Here is an 18,510-nt window from a genome sequence, read left to right on the forward strand (position 1 = left end):
TTTTTGTTTTGTCTTCGCACTCCTTGCGTATTGCTTACCGAGCGAGGAGAACGGCAATAATTTCGGGCAAATATAAACGCTAATTGGCGCAATATATGCATAATTAATGCAATCAAAAGCGAAAGGCGAACGAACGAACGCATTTGTTGTTGTGTAAATAATAATAATATAACAAAAAGTGAATGTTTAAACGTAATTACAGCTACAAGAGTTAAAACAAGCAATAATAAAAAGCAGTGCCAAGCCAAAGCAAGCAAGGGCGGCGTAAAGAAAGTGGAAAAGAAAATTCTGCGTAGCAAACAAACCGGTCGGCGCGCAACATACATACATACGAATACAACTACAAATACAAATACACAGACGCTAAACGTCGTCAATATATCGTTAGTGTATGCAAAAGACGCATTTTGAACTTAACAAAAACGGAAAAAACGAAATGAAATAAAATAAAAAGGCAATAAACGTACAATAAATACATACAAATTGCACAGTGTGTTTTCCCCCACAAGCATATATATCTTATACTATACATACAAACATACATATATTTATTTGTGCTGACCAAACGAAAAACGCAAAAGGCGGCCGCCATATGCGACTGTGACTGCTGCTGCTGTCGTAGCTGCTGCTCTGCTGCGGGGGTGACAGTGAAGTAAAGGTGGTGAGAGCCAGTGCTGGAAACGACGCTACGCAACGCTCACCTTTCGCGTATTGTAAATTGTTTTTGCAAACACATAAACTACTACCCCACCCCAACCCCCCTCTTGTTGTGCAGCAGCATCGCCGTCGTCGTGTGTTCCACTTTTGATAGGCAGCGCCCCTTTGCGCTCTATACACAGTTAAAGCAGGCTCTGTCCTGATTTTTAGTGCAAGGCGAGAGAGTGAGAGAGAGATAGCTGGTGACTCTCTTCCAAACAACTAAAAGAGAGCGCGGGTCAGTGGAGTGACAATGTATTAGTGATCAATAGTTACGCTCTTTAAGTGTGTAGTACGCGAGTGTATGTGTGTGTGTGCGTAACGATTTACATACATATAAGATTTACTAATAAAATGCAACGACGCTGTTGTAACTGCGATTGCGACTGCTGCAAGCAGGTGAGTTTCCAATTAGGAGCAGTGAAGTGCCATGCTGTCATGCAGCCATGCATTCATTCATTCATCCAACCATCCATCCATCTATCCTGCTGTGTTGTTGTGGGGTTGATTCAGTGCTGCTGCTGTTTCTGCTTCTTCACAGCAGCAGCCTGGCCACGGCCCCATTTATTGACTTGTCTACATTTCTTTTCCTCTGCATGCGTGTATGTGTGTGTGTGCGAGTGTGTGTGAGTATGTCTGTCATTGCCGTTGTCTCCCTTCCCCTACCTTCTGTTGGCTTGCATCTCACGCCGTCTTTGCCCACGCTTTGCTTTTGTATACAAATTATGGTGCGCTTTGCTTGTTGTTGTTCTTGTTTTTACAGTTGTTGTTGTCTTAAGCTTTTATGGCATTGCTGCGCTGCTGCTGCGCTGCTGCTGCGCTGCCGCTGCTGCTGATGCGTCGTGCATTCCTCCTCTCATTTGTTATTGTAAACGCTATAAATATAGATTTTAATTTGCTTTTACCGCATTCGAAGTTGATTATTTGTTTTGGCCCAAAAGTTAATAAATGACCCCCTTTCCCCTCCTTTTTCTTCTCCTCTTCGCAGCGCTAGTGAAGCGTACAATATGTTAAGAAAAGTGAAAATTGAACTGGGTCGCACCCAATGTGGCGAAGGGTGGTTCGAAGAGGGGGCCGTGGGTGTCGACCCACCTTTGCCACCTTCAGCCTTAACCTGGTGTCTTCTTCTTCCGCTGCTGCTTTTGCTTCTGCTCGTAATTCAATTAACATTTAGCCTTAACATTCCCTCCTTCCTCCACCTCCTCCTCCTCTTCTAGTGCCCCTCTTAGTCTCTGCTTCTTACATTTCTGCCCTTCCAATTCGTTGACCTATATTTCGCCTTTTTTGTTTTTGTTGTTAATTAATATTTGTAATTCTCGTGTTCATCCTCCCCTTCCCCCCTCCTCCTCTTGATAAGCAGCTCAAATGATTCTCATAGCAAATTAACAGTTTATATTTACTACAAGCTCGAACTTTATAGTTTCATTATCTCTGTTCTTGTGTCTGTTGAGCGCGCACTTGGAGGAGGTTTCATTTAATATACCCGGTAGCTGAAGGATAGAAGGTGCTATAATTTTGTGTCAAATGCAGCCTCTTAAAAATCTTTCCTTTCTTTACATTTTTGTTTTGCAAAGTTAAACATTATTATTAAAACGAACAACTATTAGTCTGACTACAGTTCGCTTAAGTACACAGATCGCAGAGATTATAATAGATAGTGACAACAAATTGTGTTGGTCAAATGTTTGCTTTTATTATTATCTTGCGATAATTAGTACATTTCTTAAATAAATATTAACAGGTGAAAATTTAAAACAATTTTGTTATAGAACACTATAAGAGAAAGGCTTGTAAAAATAAGTCTCAAGTCACAAAATATTTTCAGATCATTTAAATAATGAAATACATTAAACATTTGATTAAGTTGCGTTGTAATTCCTTTAAAAATATTTTATATAAATTATAAATAATAAATGTTATTAAAATATTAAATTAAAATCCCTACCGGGTGTTCCACATTCGATCTCATTCTTTTATAGCTTTCCTACATGTGTGTCTGTGTGTGTGTAGGTTGCGCTTACGTGATTAAGTGTCACCTTCACCAATCAATAGTCGCCACATTTACTGTAGCTTATTCATTTTCCATTTTACTGTGAATTGGCTTTTTGTCCGACACTTTTCCAGTTTCCACTTACGACCGGCTTTATGGCTTTGGGTTTTCTATTTGCGTTGTCTGCTGTTATTGCTGCTGCTGTTGAAATCGTGTCTCCGTCTCAATGACAGCTTTGTGTGCATTAGGAGAGATCAGTTGCTTTGACTTAAGAGCAGCTGGAAAAGCTTTGTTAATGAACTTGAACCTTTAACTTTGACAACTCTGTTAATTCTTCTTAAATATTACGATCACTAATTAAAGTTGTCATAAAAGCACTTGGAGACTCTTAATTAGTTTGTAAAATGTTGCTGGTTATTATTGTAGATTAGTTTGTGTTGTGTTTCGATAGCAAAGTAGCAATTTTTTGTTCAGCAAAGATCCGTAAAAGATGTACATATCTGCAAGACAATAGCTTTGGCCCAATTTCATACGACAACTTTCCAGTTAAAGCAGCTGCAAAGAGCTTCAATGCACTTCACCTACGCAAGCCTTGACCTGAAACCTTTAATTTTTCTGAGCAAAAGCGCTATATTTATTTAATGTAATTGCTTGACAGCTGTTTTGTTCGACTTTAGTCTTAGAAATTACATGTTTACAGAGTAAATTTGGATTACGACTTAGTAGAAATGTTTAGACTACAATAGTAAAAGCTCCTTTCAAAGCTGTAATAAGCAGCTTTTGCTAAAATTTCTTAAATATGAGCTGCAGTTTAATTTACAATGAATTGTTGTATGTAGATCATTTGGATATTAAGAAACTGAATTAGTGGTGTTTTTTTATAGACACAGAAATTTTTATTTCAAAAATTAATGAAAAACATTTTACTTATTAACATTCTTTAGCTAGAAGCTAATTGAAATACTAATAAATAAATATTTGTATTCATTCTTAAAGCTTTAATGAACTTTTCAAGCAACTTTTTCAATAATCAATTGATTGCTAAGAGAGGGATATACATACATACAAAGAAGAACCCTTAGGACAACTTAATTACAGAAAGCCAATGTAAAGGATTAAATGACATGCCTCATATTCTTGCTCCTTGCTTTATTGCTTTTACTAGTTTCATCGTCTGTCGGGCTAATTGCTGACAGAGGACGATTAAATGTTCAGGTGTCCATTTGTCATTTGTCAAACGACGATTGTCCTTTGCCTCTTGCTCTACTCTCTATTCCACGTTTCATTTTTCTATGGATTCCTTGCAATTATTGGCATTCAGCTAATTCCATTTCATGTTCCACCCCTCTTCACAGCTCGTCGCGCTGCTTGCGAATGCGTCGTCGCTGGCATAGACTAGAAGGAAAAAGAGAAGGAGCAGTAGTACCTGAGCCTGGAGCAGGAGCAGGACACAGCTGGGAACAGACAAATGTCGTCGTCGACGAGCAACGGCGGCATCAATAGTGCCACAAATGGCCGCAGTGGCAGCACTGGCAGCGCCAACATCAACCTCAATCTCAAGGCCAAAACGGGAGCGGGAACGGGAGCGGGAACAGGCAGCGGAGTAGCAGCAACCGGAGTGGGCCACAAGACGCTGCCGGATCTGAAGACGCAACGCAGCAATAGCAGCGCTGGCGCCGGGCTCGGGATCGGCGTGGTGGCCAAAACACTGGCCACCCATCGACGCGACAGTTCGCATGTGGAGAAGTCGCAGCTGCAGCTGCTGGAGAAACCCCTGAGCTATGGTCCGCCACAGCAGTCGAGCCGAGGGGCGACCGCTCTCTCTAAGGAACCTAAGGAGGGGCATCTGGTGTATTGCGAGGGGAAACTGCAGGCGGGCACGCTGCAGTCACTCATCCAGCACATGGTGCCGACGCACGAATATTATCCCGAGCATGGTTATCTATTTGCGTTCCTGTTGAGCGCACGTCTCTTTATACGGCCGCATGAGCTTCTCGCCCAGATCTCCGCCACCTGGGAGCAGCAGCAGCAGCAACAGGGTGCTGGCAACGATGTTGTGGACGAAGCAGTTGTGCAGCCGCAGCTGAATTCGGCATCGCCATTAACGCAGCGCAAGGGACACGAACTGGAGCTGGAGCCGAAGCCACAGCAACGCACGTGGACGCAACGCTCGGCGCAGCATTGCATCCGCTTGCTGTCCGAGTGGATCGAGATCTTTCCCTATGACTTTCGGGATGAGCGACTGATGCAACAGGTGCGCATCCTGGCCAGAAAGTGTGTGTTCATCGACAACTCGCTGGGCAAGCAAGTGTCGCGAATCCTTCAATTGTTGGTCTCTCGCTTGACCGCCTTGGAGCAGTATGAGGAATTCCTGCAGACGCTGAACAACGAAGCCAGCACAGATTCCCAGCAGAATAATCATCAACAACAGCAGCAGCAACAACAACAACAGCAGCATCAACAACAGCAACATCATCATCATCATCATTTGCATTTGCATAATCCGTTTCAAACATTTCTGGGCAGCTCGCATTCATCGTCCAGCTCAGCGAGTGGACATGCCTCGAATGGCATCTCATCGAGTGGCAACTCCTCGAGCGGTGGCAGCACCGGCAACTCGACAAGTGGCAGCAACTCGGCATCGAGCACTCCGCAACCGGACGAGGTATTTGGCATCATGGACATTTGTGGCAGCTGCGAGCATTTGGCGCATCAATTGACTGCCATTGAATTGGAGCGTCTGTCGCATATTGGACCCGAGGAGTTTGTCCAGGCATTTGCCAAGGATTATCAGCATGCCAAGGGCGCTTCAAGCGATGCACTGGCGACAGCGGGAACAACATCGGGAGGAGGCGGAGGAGCATCAGTCAACAGCTCGCTGAACGATATGAAAAAGACACGCAATCTGGAGTCGTATGTGCAGTGGTTCAATCGCCTCAGCTACTTGACGGCCAGCGAAATTGTCAAGGTGGGTTGTGAGGAGGGGAAGGGAGGATTAATCCCTGGCGAGGAGGATGAACGAAGAGAGAGAAAGAGAGAGAGAGATTTAAAAGCAAGGGAGGGATTAGCTTATGCTAAAATATTGTCATAAAGCAAAAGCCATAAAAAAAGGAAATTCCATTTGCCAAAAATAATAAATTGCAGATGTTAAATTCAAGAACTTTTACCAAAATCAATAACTGCGGAAGCAGCTTTAAAAGGCAGCGAAGAAAACCTTTTCAATTTGTTCGAATTGGATAATGTTAAACAACATCTGATAAAGTTGCCAGTTAGAAGAATCGAGGTCTGTTATCAGACCTCATACAGATACCAGACAGGCAACAACAAAATAGCCAATGTAATTCTCAAGAACTTTGAGCAGATAAGCGCTATATTAAATTAAACCATAACAAAAGCTGATAGTCCAACTACGTTTATTTTTAAAGTATTGTTATTGTCAAAACTTGATATAATGATTAATATAGAATTTGAAGAATTTTATTAAAACATAAGAAAGGCAGATAAAGCAAGGACGTTTATTTTTTAATGTATATCAAATAGTATTAATCTATAGAAAGATAAGAATTAATGTATACAATATCGAGGCAGTTGATTTCAATGAATCTATTAAAATTATTTCTAGAATATTGCTGATTTTATTGCCAGCGAATAAAATATAAAGTTAGTAAAAAGTTTTTTATCATGCTAGCTATAAAAGTCTAAATTTCTTAGAAACTGTATTTAGTGGATTTCATATTGTTAAAATTTAGTCAAATATTGCAATTTTAAAATAGTAAAACACCTAATTTTAAGTTCGAAGTCTTTTCTCTAGGAAATTTCTCCTCATTTATTTGTTCATCAATTCCAATTATACTTTTCTATTATATATAACTTTAATATAGAGCAAGTACTTAAATAATTATGTAATGTTTTCTTTTTCTTTATTTGCAGTATCCCAAGAAGAAGCAACGTGTGCGCATTATTGAATATTGGATTGAAACGGCACGCGAATGTTTTAATATTGGCAATTTCAACAGTCTGATGGCCATAATAGCTGGTCTAAACCTGGCGCCCATTGGCAGACTCAAGAAGACGGTAATATAAACTCATAACTAATTTTGTAGAATTGTTAATTAATTTTTTATTGTATCTTGCAGTGGTCTAAAGTGCAATCGGCAAAATTTTCGGTGCTGGAACATCAAATGGATCCAACATCGAATTTTAATAGCTATCGCTCGACGCTTAAAGCTGCCATGTGGCGCTCCGAGGGCGCCACAGAGGAACGCGAACGCATAATCATTCCATTTTTTAGTTTATTTGTTAAGGACTTGTATTTTCTGAACGAAGGCTGCTCGAATCGGTGAGTGTTTGAATTGTAATTATAAAGCTATTGTTCAATTCTAATTAATGACATTTGCATTGACAGTTTGCCAAACAATCATATCAACTTTGAGAAATGCTCACAACTCGCCAAACAAGTGATGGAGTTCAATGAATGGAAGAAGGTCTGCTGTCCATTTGATAAATTGCCGAATGTCATTGCCTACCTGCAGCACAATGCGGTGCTTAATGAAAACACACTCTCGATGGCATCCTTTGAGTGTGAGCCGCCCGAGAACACCGAGGAGAAGGATCGCTATAAAACTGTGAAAGCCGAAACGAAGCAACAATTGCTCCAGCAATTACAGGAGCAGCAACAACAACAACAACAACAGCAGCAGCAGCAACAACATCATCAGCAATAGTTGACTCTTTAGCTACTTAGTCTTTGTATTTATATCTAAGTTACGCTTAAGCGCTTGCCATGTTTATTTTTTTTTTGTAAACCTAATTTTTACACGAGTCGATTATACACTTTAAGACGGGGTGAATATTGTTTAAGCTTAATGCTAAGACTTAAGTTAAGCGATTCGTTTGGGACAAGGCGCATGCGCTGCACTTTCAAAGTTGGCAAATGTCTTTAAAAGCTATTTGCTGCATCCTAAATTGACGACTCTCTCTACTATTACTTAACCCCATTTCAAAATTGATCATCTCACATTAATTCCATCATCAATACTCTCATCTTCATTGCCTCCGAACGGCTTTTCAGTGCTGCAAAGCGGCGCATGCGCAAAAAAAGAGCACGACAAACATTTTTCTATGAAACGCAAAGCATCTCCAGAATGTTGCCAGTAATTAATTTAATTGCATTAAACATTAAACAGTTAAGAGAATTATAAAAACACGATACGAAACGAAACGAAATGAATGTATGTACTTAAAGCATTTTATTGCCGCAAACTTATATATCGATATTTATTTGGATTAGTGAAACCGGGGGGAATAACAACAACAACAACCAATATATTTATAATTAAATGTCATAACTTATTTGAAACAATTTGACAAAACTTGCGTGTGTGTGCGCGCACGATATACACATATATTGTAAGCGAACAGTATTTATATTTATATATTTACACAATTTTATAGCTAAATTAAATCATTTTTAATATCAATTCAATCAATTCGATTCGATGACGTTTTTGTCCTTGTGAAGCTTCAACATTTATCAGCAATTATTAGCAATGCAGCGTAATTCACATACAATTTCTATTTAAGGACAAACAAACAACAACAACAAACTTACAAACAAACAACAAAAGAAAGTACACTTTGTGGTAGCTACAATGATGCTTTTCCTTTTTAAGAATTTATTTTTAATCGAGCTAACTTCATATACATCTAAGAATATTGATATATTTCGAAACAAAAGTAAATGAAAATATTGAAATGTGTATGGAATCTCTATGATATTAACTATAAAGGGACTAAATCGACAGCAAAAAAATCATTATCGATTTAAAAACAAAACTGCTTTTGAATAAATCAACTGAACACAAAAAATAAAATACCATTGAAGTTTTTATATGTTTTAACAGTTAGTGCATTTCATACTTTGCGCCACGTTTAAAATCATATTTTGCCGCGCAAGTCTAGAATGCAGACTGACAAAAGCTGCGTGCTATTTTATCTTTTTAAATAAATGCCAGACTCGGCTAAAAAATTTATCGATAATATTTGTACCGACTGCAGCTTGCAGTGCTACCCATAAGGATATGTTTCAAGAGAATGGTGTTAAGATACCCAAAAATAATTAAATACGCATTGGTTAATGAGAATCCGATCAGCTGAATGACTTTATTCGCTTAGAAATAAAATATATTAAACAAGGATTTCAGAAAATTAAGAAAATAAAAAGTTATTAGATTATATCGATATATTAGTATATCTCGCCATTTAATTAACGGTTTATTTAAATTGATGATTTTGAAAGCAATAAACTATTATACATGCTTCGGATTCAGAATATAATGAAATATGGCAAACAGAATAAAATAAGACAAAGTAAAACAGCTTGTCTACTACATATCTGAAAAGACTTTTAGTTTTCATCTTGCTATATTTGCAAAACATTTCCTTTAAATATTGGCAAGTACATCGATATCAAATAATATTGACTTGACCACGATATACAGCTGCAAAAGATAATATCGATATATCGTTTTCAATGCAACATCCCCACAGTAAACATTACAACAGTCACCCACACAGGGGGAAGCGGCATCGACGTTGGCGCTTTGTGCTTTATACGCGATGCGGTTTTGTTGGCGTGCAGACGTCTTCACGGTGAAAAACAAATGAAAATTCAAGTCGAAAAAGCGCATAAAACACTTTAATTGAGCAGAGAGCAGAACAAGCAAAATAAATTGAACTTTTATCGCAAATGCACAAATAAACAAAGTTTGTGTGCTAAAGTGAATGTGTGTGTGTAAGACTGAGGTGAAGTGCAATTGCAATTGCAATTTCATACGTGTGTTGTAGTTGTTGTTTGTGTGTTAATTACGTAGCAGCTGAATTGACGTAAGGGGTGCAGGACGATTCAATAGGAATTGGAGTCAACGAGTTGCGCCCAATTTGTTGCATTGTAAAGTGCACCTAAAAGGAGAACCTGTTGTTGTTTTTGTTATTATTATCGCACATAGTGGGACAGAGAAAGAGCGAGAGCTAAACAAGTGGGAGAAAGAGAACGAGAACACACAACGGCGGCAACAAGACGGAAAAATCGATTGTGCTCATTTTTGTTTTGGTTCATGCTCATTCATGTTAATGCAAATTTAGCGCGTGTGTGTGAGTGTTTGTGCACGCGTATGTGTTCTATGTAAAAGTTAACAACAACATTAGGACGATATCCAACCAATTAACAGAGGACAAAAACAATGCATATGGCATGACTCATGCAACGCTGCATATTATCCAAATTAAGCTAGAAACATGAAAAATCATCAAAAGTATGCAAAATTACCCCAAGATTTGGATTTGAGTTTTCAAAGTGATTTGGATTTGCTGCCGGACACTGCAGCCGATATCGATGTCGATGAATTCAATTTGAGTGGCACGCCACCTGCCGGTTTAGTACTAAACGACGACGACGTTGACGCTGACGGTGACGACGACGACGACGGCGGCGGCAGCAGCGGCATCATCGGTGGCGGTGGTGAGGACGACGAAGACGACGAAATTGTCATTGCAGCGCAAGTAGTGGGTGGTGGAAAAGCGGGCGGCGGCGGAGGGCTTCGTTTGGCCACACGTAAGCAACGCAAACAACGCAAACAGCAGTTGGAGCAGCTGTACAACAAGAAGAATAAGATCTGCGGCCTGGGCAGCGATAGTGTTATCGAGGTGAGTCAATCGATAATTAACTTGTTACGTGTTTGCGATCAATCGCACTCAGCGGCACGATTTTTACTTAGTTGTTGCCCACAAATATATGCTGTGGTAAGCAGACTGTTTTTTACGTTGCTATTTATGCTGAAAAATCTCAGCAATGCCACAGTGAAAGATAAAAGAAAATGCCAGCGACAGCGGGAAATGACAACAAAGCAAAACAAAGAAGCAAAACCGCCAACCGTTATAACGTTATTGCCGCAAAAACAAGGGGAGAGAAAACGAAATAAAAAAATCGATAAGACAACAAAGGAATATTCAGCGAATTGTAACGGATTACGATGGCTCACCTGTTTTTTTGTAAAGCGTCACCAAAACCAAGAGTTCAAATAGAATTTTCATTGTTAGACAATTGCTTAATGTTTAAATGGTTAGAACAAACGCAACTTTCATGCGCTGGAAAATTCTTCGACACTTTGCATGCTTTTAATGCGCTGATGTTAATGGATTTATGTTGTTGTCAAAGTCATTTTGTGGGGCTACTTTAAATGTATTTCTGACTCCACAAAGATAAGCCAAGTGTCGTCCTTTGTTCTCTATTCTTTTTGTATGTGTGCGTGTGTGTGTGTGTGGTTTAGGGATGTGACCAGTCAGTCAGACAAGTCGCTTCTCATCAGTTGTCTTTCACAGGGCTTAGCTCTTAAGTAGGTTCAATGTAACCGCTCTTACCGGAAGAACAATACTTATTATGTTTGAGGAAGACTTTTTAAGCTATCTGATTGGATCAAGTTTTCAGTCAATCGTAAGAAATTAACGAAAATCGATAGCAACATTTTAACAAACACGATTTTTAACGAATTTTCAAAGTATTTCAAAGTTTAAATGAAATATTTGTAAACAATAATATTCTTTAACTTTGAATTTAAATAAATAAATAGTAATTTTTTATAACTATAAATGATTATAACCAATTAAATATAAATTGTTGGGTATTTTTTGTAGAATTTGCCAACTATTATTTATAATTTTGGATTTCCTTCTATTTTATATAAGCAAATTGTTTCTCGCTGTGTAGCTAATATATATTGTATGAAAATATGAAATGCGAATTTATATTTCAATAAATAATATTCGAATGTAATCCATTTCACTCTCGCAGTGTAATCCTTTAAGCATAGACCAAAAGAGCCGTAAAAATCGATAAAAGTAGGTATTTTTCATTCACTCAAATATATACATATATGAAAACTCACTTACTTAGGGCATATGCATAATTAATGTAGCTTGTTGTTGTTGTTGCGTAGCTAACGACGAGACTTCCACACCTGCTCGCTAAATAAACATGGACTCATTTACCTATTTAGCTAGCTTATAGCTATATAGAATATACATATATACCCCGAGTTGGGTCAATAAATAATGCGTCATACCTATGTCAATCATAGACTCTGTACATTTTAAAATGCGCTAAGCTCACTCCACGTATTTTTTTGAAGCTAATTGTGTCACGTGTTTGTGTGTGCGTTTGGGTATGTGTGTGGCGCCACCTGGCGGTGAGATTGGAATTGAATTCGGGGGAAATACAATTTTCGACTGCGAAAAAATCTTTTGACAAGCTTGTCAATCTCCATGCAGCTTATTTCAGCATTGCGTGCTGTGTGGCTTACGAAGAAAACACAAAAATGCAGAAAAAAGAACTCTGCACGAGGATTACCCAGCTGACGTGGAGGAAAATTCGGGAAAATGACCACCGAGTGTGTCTGTCAGTGTGTGTGTGTGTATTTGTGTGAGTGGTCAGTCGTTGCGTGCAATTAGCGGTAGTGAATTTATTTTTGCATTAAGCTTTATTCCATTGGATTTTCATTGCGAAAATTTGTTTGGACTGTCAATGCTGTGATGTGAATGTCGCCCCATGTGGCCCTAATAGCCTTAACGCTTAATTAAGCACATAAGCCTAATGGAAAATGGGTTTAAATGTCCCTTCGTTCGATGCAATTTCCACTTTGATTTCCATTTGATTTGTCAATTTCATTTAATATTCAAATAATAACTCCGGCAACAACTACACCAAATATGTGATTAAAATTAAATTAACAACGATAACCAAATTCAGTATTTAATTCTGCCGCTTTTATAATCCTTCCAGCATTGTGTCCATGGTGGACAATCCGGCGCCACAAATCCTATGAAATGAATTTGGGTTTTTAAGAGTTTTTCACACTTTTTCACTGTTTTTACACTTTACCTGTTGCCATTGCAATCGCTGCTAATACTAAAAGTAGCGCCACTTTAATCTTCATTTCGTATACGTTTGGTTTGTTGCAAGTCTCAATTTAAACTGATGCTGCGGTTTTTACAATTTCTAGACTCAGCTCTGAAGCGCAGTTGCTCTTATCGCCGGGAAACACCCGCTACACTTACATAGGTATTTACATTTATGTATAACGAAAAGTTGTACATTGAGAGAAAAATGATCAACTAAAATCATGCCAGAATTGATTCAGATTTAGGATTTGTTGTAATTTTAATTTGCAGTAATCATTTAAGCCAGATTTGTTGAGTCAAGAGTCCAATAGGTTGAACTTTGTCATTTAATTTAAACTTACCTTAGAAATATGAATTCTTTTTTCTCTGTAATTTGAATACATGTGGTATATATACGTATGTATATAAGTCGACTACTATGTATGTTATATTCCACATATTATAAATATATTTCATGAGTCACGTGTAGGTGCGATCAGCGTTTGAGATTGTTGCCAATGCGTTTGATGACTGATGCATTTTCTTATCACATCTGGCTGGAAACAACGCAGTTTCTTAACGATTCTATTCTGATTGTGATATTTGACCTTTTCAAATTTCCAGATGTTTATAATCTATAAAACTACAAATCACTTTCCTAAAGCTATTTTCATTGCAACTTAAATATTCAGTGTTTCTTAAGTGCATTTTCAAAATATTTTTAAAAAGGTATTATAATTTGGTTGGTTTGTCGAATTTGTTCAATAAATACTTTTGTATGGCAAATAATACAATCGGATTTTAGTTGGATTGACTGATAATCTGGTATATTTTGAATGTTGTATTATATTGATATGTCAAATACAGTCTTCAGTATATTTTAGTATTTTTGGTTTATTAATTTGGTACACTTGAAGAATAATGATGCATTGTTTTGATATGGTACTAAGATGATAAATTGAAATTCAGTTTTATATAATTTCTATTTTTTTTGGGTTTTCAGTAGAATAAATTTCTAAAATACAATATTGTAGATAAATGTAATTTCTGAAATTTTCAAATATTCGCTAACATTATTTTATTATATTTACTTTGCTGTTAAAATATTGATAGTAATACTTGTTAAATAACCTAGAACGTGGTTCTTCACTTTCTTCCGGTTTCTTTATGCCCGTTTTGAAAACTATCTTGTAATTGCATCTGGGTTTCCTTCAAGCTGTTTTCCTAGCTGTTTCGCAGTCTCCCCTCGTGTTTTTATGGCTACTTAAAATACACTTTGCCACAACACAATTGCGCACCTTGTCCCTGTTCTCATTCATCTTATAGTGAGCGAGTGAGTGTGTGTTTGAGGTTGAATGTATGTGTGTATGTGGCATGTGGCAACCAATTAATTTATGACCTGGGCCGGCTCAAATGCGGCGCACATCAAGTGCGCCTCATTATGAACCAGATAGTGAGGGAAATAGAGAGACAGAGAGAGAGCGAGAGAGAAATTGAGAGTGAAAGAGAGGGAAGGGAGTTGATTGAGCCGGTGCAATCTAACCTACATTTAGTCTACGTGTTGTCCTCGTTGCAAGCACGCAGTATAGTTGGTGGCAACTTAACTGTATAACGCGCATACGCCCCGTGCAACGAGCGACGTGCTGAGCTTCATTTGGGGCCAAATGGCCGTTCAACACTCACTTCGCTTCCCTTCTCTTCTCTTCTGTTCTCTCCTCTTCTGTTTGTTTATTTTAGTAAACACAATGCAAAAACAACATCAACATCAACATGCAGCAAAGACGCGCCTCTCTCTTCATGGGGCGGCGTCGTGTCGAGTCCTTTTGTGGTGCCTCGCATAGGCGTTTGGTGTTTGTAGGCGTGTTTGGCTGGCAGACTGGCTGACTGCCTGGCCTGGCCTGGTGTGCGTTGCTTTTGTTTTTGGATTTGTGACATGCAAAATATATGCAGCGAACGCTTTGTGTAACAACATGCATTTATAACGCGGGCTAAGAAAATTTATCATTCTGGTCTGGCTGGCAAGCGGGATTACGGCGTTACACACGGACATGAAAGGACCAGCATTTAAGCGCATATATTATTATTATTATATCGTAGCATAAAGTGCATTATGATGCGTTACACTTCCACTACGTGTTGCCACTAATGAAGATTGAACGAGCAGCGTGAAACAGACAATTTTCCATGACCCACAACCAAAATTGGTTTTATAACATGATTTTCAGAATGTGAAAGTTCTAAAGAATTCAAGAGTTTCTTGTCAACTAATAGTACTTTTGTAATACCAATATTTTGATAATTTATTTACTCGAGCTTTCCATAAAAATACACAAACTGAAATAACACAAAAACAGCTAGTTATAATCAATTATTTCGATTGTGATCTGAATACATCAATTGGGCATATGCCCAATGCACAACTTAATCTGGCGTCACCTAAATAGAATGCATATTAGTTTTTCATGTATCTTACTATATTTAAACTTGTCACTTTACCTTCTCTCAATACAATCGCTGAAATTATCAAAAATATCGCAACTTTAATCATCATTTTGTATACGTCTTTCTAAGTGCCTGATTTAAAGTAAACTGTCGCAAAGGCTTTCAAAATGTTTACTTTTATACTTACAAGATAACCTGTTCACCAATTAATGTGTTATACACCTATGCCTCGGTGATCACTGAAGTTAGGTTCTGAGAAAATCTTACATCAAGTGAAATAATCATAGAATGATTTAGTATAAATATTTTTGTTGATTAAATTGCGTAATAATTCTAATGAAGTGTTCCGATAAGCCAGATTGAATTTATTATACTATATCCGAGTAACAAAATCTATACTATATGGAACGTTTTGTATACTTTGATACAGATTTATCATCAAGCAGTGTTATCCAACTGCGACCACTTTGAACATTTCTTTTTGCGATAATAGTCACTGAAAACATTTAATGCATTACCTACACCTTTATCAATATCTTCATTAAACATGCACATGCATCATAAAGTTCTGAATATGAATCATCAGTTGGCTAAAGGCAGCAACAAGCAAAAGGTAGAATACTGAGATAGCTATGCGAATTAGACAGATTGAAAAACGAACTTTCTTATCACTTTAGAAATATTTCGCCAAATGTTGAACTAAGTTTACCAAACTGCAACAAAACGTTTTTACTATTTTCAATGGGACATTCTAAAAATGACATTCGCTTATACAAATTAGCCACAGTTTAATAATAGCATTAAAATATCATGAATGCATATTACTATTATTTTGTATACATTTTAAAAAGTTACAAAACTTTTTCAATGCAGTTTGTTCAGATATACAACGGTGCCAAGGGGCGTATCAACATCTTGGCTTCTTTAAGTATAAAGGATTTCCTCCACATAAGATCCGGACCATAAACCGCATTTAAGTTACTGCATAAGAAAGTAAAATCAAATTAGTTGCTACATTAAGTTGCTTACATTAAGTAATATATTTACCAATTGTAGCAATGTGTGTACCACCAGCCACTCTCGAATGTGAACGCACAATCGCCAGCATCCAGATCGTTGTCGCGATCGAAAGTGGAGAATCGAACGCTTTCACGAAGTCTCAGCGCATCTAGATTATCTCCTTCGAATTCGCCCAAACTTAAAGCGTAGTCATTTTTCTCATTCGCAATTTTAAAGTCATCGTAATAAGCGTATCTAATGGTGCCATTTAAGCCAACCAAATGCACATAAAGCTCGTGACGTCGCGAACTCGTTAGTTGATGGATTTTCTCCAAGCCCAAAAAGAAATCGCTATTAAGTGAACCGAATCCATTTCGATACGTGGCCCAATCCCTATTGAAGTTCTCGTTTCCGCCTACTCGCTGTTGTATCACCGTCCAGCCAGGTCCAGCTGTCTCACTATCGCATAGAACATCGAAAGGATCTAGGCCAGAAACTTGAATTTTATGAACCCCAGGATCTTGCTCAAATGGCATGCAACTAGCGGGAAATTCATTCTGTGTTAACTTTTCTAATTTCTGAACTTTATCTTGACAAAACTGTTGATCTACTTCAGTCCTCAGTAATTTAGTTTGCGCTTCCTCTAATTGCAGTTCAATTGTTTTCTGATATTGAGTGACATTTTCGAAATTCGTGATATATCTCAAGAGAGATTTATTCTTTTCAATGAGACCAGAATTTAGGGTCTTTAATTCAACCTCGCAAATCTCTAAATTATTCGATTTAAGTTGTAATTCTTCTCTACATTGATCGTAATATTCAGAAATTTTTGTTTTTGCTGCCAATTGATTAGTTGGTCTTAAATCAATCTGAGATTGCAATTGATTTTGTTTCTCTCCCTTATGGGCATTTGAATTCAGTTGTTGAACTTGAACATCTAATTGTCTCAACTTATAAGTTTTTTCAACTAATTCGTTGTTGCATTTAACAGAATTTTTAGCAAGTTCTACATTTTCAGACTGCAATTGATTTAGTTTGTCTACCTCATTTTTACACGATTGTAGATCGTTATACACATTAGAATTCTGTTGTTGCACCTGAGAATTTAATTGTCCTAGCTTATAAGTTTTGTCAGCTAATTCGATCTTGCATGTATCATAATTTTTAGAAAGTTCTAGATTTGCAGTTAATATGTTAGTTTGATTGAAATCATTCTGAGACTTAGACTGCGACTGATTTAGTTTGTCTACCTCGATTCTACACGATTGTAGATCGTTATACACATTAGAATTTATTTGTTCCTGAGAATTTAATTGCCCCAACTTGTAAGTTTTGTCAGCTAATTCGATCTTGCATTTATCATAATTTTTATAAAGTTCTGATTCGTTAGAGTTCTGATTTTGTGACTTCAATTGATTTAGTTTGTCTACCGTAATTTGAAACGATTGTACATCGGTATACAGATTAGGATTTTGTTTTTGCCCTCGAGTATCTAAAAGTCCCAACTTTAAGGATTTTTCGGCTAATTCGTCCTTACATCTTCCATAATTCTCAATTACTCTCGAATTTGCGGATAAATTATTAATGATGCCGTTTTGAAGTTCGATCTGATCTCGCAGTTGCTTTATTAAAGCCCCATTTATTTCCTGGTAAACTAACTTTTCCCTTAAGTCTTTGATGATTGCGTCTTTTGCTTCACTTTGTTGTAATTTCTCCTTCATATTTTGAAAATAATCTAGCATAGGCTGAACAAAATTGATTGTATAAGTGCCGCAGTATTGTTTTATTTGCTCGCTCAATTGATAAGTCTAGAAGGGATAAATAATATTCACTTTAGAATGCATTTTACACTTTAACTTTTCACTCTTACTTCGTTTCCAGTAACTGCTGCACTCGTGAATATTCCTTGGAATATTATTATTAAAACTATGTTTATTATAATTCGTCTCATTTTGATTTTTGCAACTGCTGCCAATCCAATAGAAAACGAAACTAAATCTAGAACCCAAATAGATTCTTAATGTTCGCGAATTAAATATACATAAGTAAATGTGTATGTTAAGTAGGACTGATAAGCCAAGAAGTCCGAATCGAGGCAAAGATCACCATGGTTTGATAACTTTTTGAGACGAAAAAAATTGTTTGGGACTTGACCTATTTCCGACCGTATAAAGTATAGTCAGAGCATAAGAAAGTTATCAGAGATTGTGTCATATAAATATATATAGTATACATATGAACAATGTTCATTCAAAAATAAATAAAAGTTTAGCCCCCAACGTCGTAATCACAACAAATATTATCATAAGTTCCAAATTTTGATTGTCATATACTTTCATTGTAGTTGGGTCTAATCATTAAATGACGCATAATGTCGGAATGTTTCTCTAGCACAGTATAGCGTATAATTTCTTATTTGTGACTGTATCTTTACCTTACTTTTACTTACG

The 18,510-nt window shown here is 37.4% G+C and overlaps 3 protein-coding genes and 2 long non-coding RNA genes across 9 annotated transcripts in view; 2 read left to right on the forward strand and 3 right to left on the reverse strand.

Moving 5' to 3' along the window:
* Nucleotides 1-13: 13 nt before the first annotated feature.
* Nucleotides 14-8,166, forward strand: LOC133841811 (ras-GEF domain-containing family member 1B). Its single transcript, XM_062274562.1, has 5 exons — nt 14-1,095; nt 4,042-5,654; nt 6,617-6,760; nt 6,823-7,025; nt 7,092-8,166. Exons 2-5 carry the CDS (start codon nt 4,155-4,157, stop codon nt 7,408-7,410), a joined length of 2,166 nt encoding a protein of 721 aa, XP_062130546.1. The 5' UTR covers nt 14-1,095; nt 4,042-4,154; the 3' UTR covers nt 7,411-8,166.
* A 1,106-nt stretch (nt 8,167-9,272) lies between these two features.
* The window catches only part of LOC133841803 (calcium-transporting ATPase type 2C member 1), a 67,533-nt gene continuing 58,295 nt past the window's right edge, over nt 9,273-18,510 (forward strand). For 4 of the 5 annotated variants that reach the window (XR_009894334.1, XR_009894335.1, XR_009894336.1 and 1 more), the window contains exon 1: nt 9,281-10,390. Coding sequence is in view for 2 of the 5 variants with exons in the window: in XM_062274548.1 (XP_062130532.1) it covers nt 9,983-10,390 (408 nt within the window). In the remaining 3 variants the exon portion in view is untranslated. Of the gene's footprint in view, nt 10,391-18,510 lie in introns of all 5 variants that reach the window. The other variant, XM_062274554.1, reaches the window with a different exon arrangement.
* Nucleotides 12,389-13,303, reverse strand: LOC133845415 (uncharacterized). Its single transcript, XR_009894766.1, has 2 exons — nt 12,621-13,303; nt 12,389-12,558 (listed from the first exon to the last, which is right to left on the reverse strand). It is a non-coding gene; the product is annotated as an uncharacterized LOC133845415 (long non-coding RNA).
* LOC133844923 (uncharacterized) lies at nt 14,893-15,228 on the reverse strand. Its single transcript, XR_009894654.1, has 2 exons — nt 15,116-15,228; nt 14,893-15,055 (listed from the first exon to the last, which is right to left on the reverse strand). It is a non-coding gene; the product is annotated as an uncharacterized LOC133844923 (long non-coding RNA).
* LOC133845121 (angiopoietin-4-like) lies at nt 15,815-18,035 on the reverse strand. The gene is made up of 3 exons (XM_062279484.1): nt 17,931-18,035; nt 16,109-17,868; nt 15,815-16,042 (listed from the first exon to the last, which is right to left on the reverse strand). The coding sequence occupies exons 1-3, from the start codon at nt 18,009-18,011 to the stop codon at nt 15,940-15,942; spliced, it is 1,944 nt and encodes a 647-aa protein (XP_062135468.1). The 5' UTR covers nt 18,012-18,035; the 3' UTR covers nt 15,815-15,939.

This window comes from Drosophila sulfurigaster, chromosome 3, assembly GCF_023558435.1.
Source record: "Drosophila sulfurigaster albostrigata strain 15112-1811.04 chromosome 3, ASM2355843v2, whole genome shotgun sequence".
NCBI lineage: Eukaryota > Metazoa > Arthropoda > Insecta > Diptera > Drosophilidae > Drosophila > Drosophila sulfurigaster.

Coding starts and splice junctions, on each gene's coding strand:
- LOC133841811 (XM_062274562.1), top strand. CDS start 4,155: ATGTCGTCGTCGACGAGCAACGGCGGCATCAATAGTGCCACAAATGGC. Junction 5,655..6,616: donor CGGCCAGCGAAATTGTCAAG/GTGGGTTGTGAG, acceptor CTTTATTTGCAG/TATCCCAAGAAGAAGCAACG. Junction 6,761..6,822: donor TTGGCAGACTCAAGAAGACG/GTAATATAAACT, acceptor TGTATCTTGCAG/TGGTCTAAAGTGCAATCGGC.
- LOC133845121 (XM_062279484.1), bottom strand. CDS start 18,011: ATGAGACGAATTATAATAAACATAGTTTTAATAATAATATTCCAAGGA. Junction 17,869..17,930: donor CAGCAGTTACTGGAAACGAA/GTAAGAGTGAAA, acceptor TATCCCTTCTAG/ACTTATCAATTGAGCGAGCA. Junction 16,043..16,108: donor TACACACATTGCTACAATTG/GTAAATATATTA, acceptor TTTCTTATGCAG/TAACTTAAATGCGGTTTATG.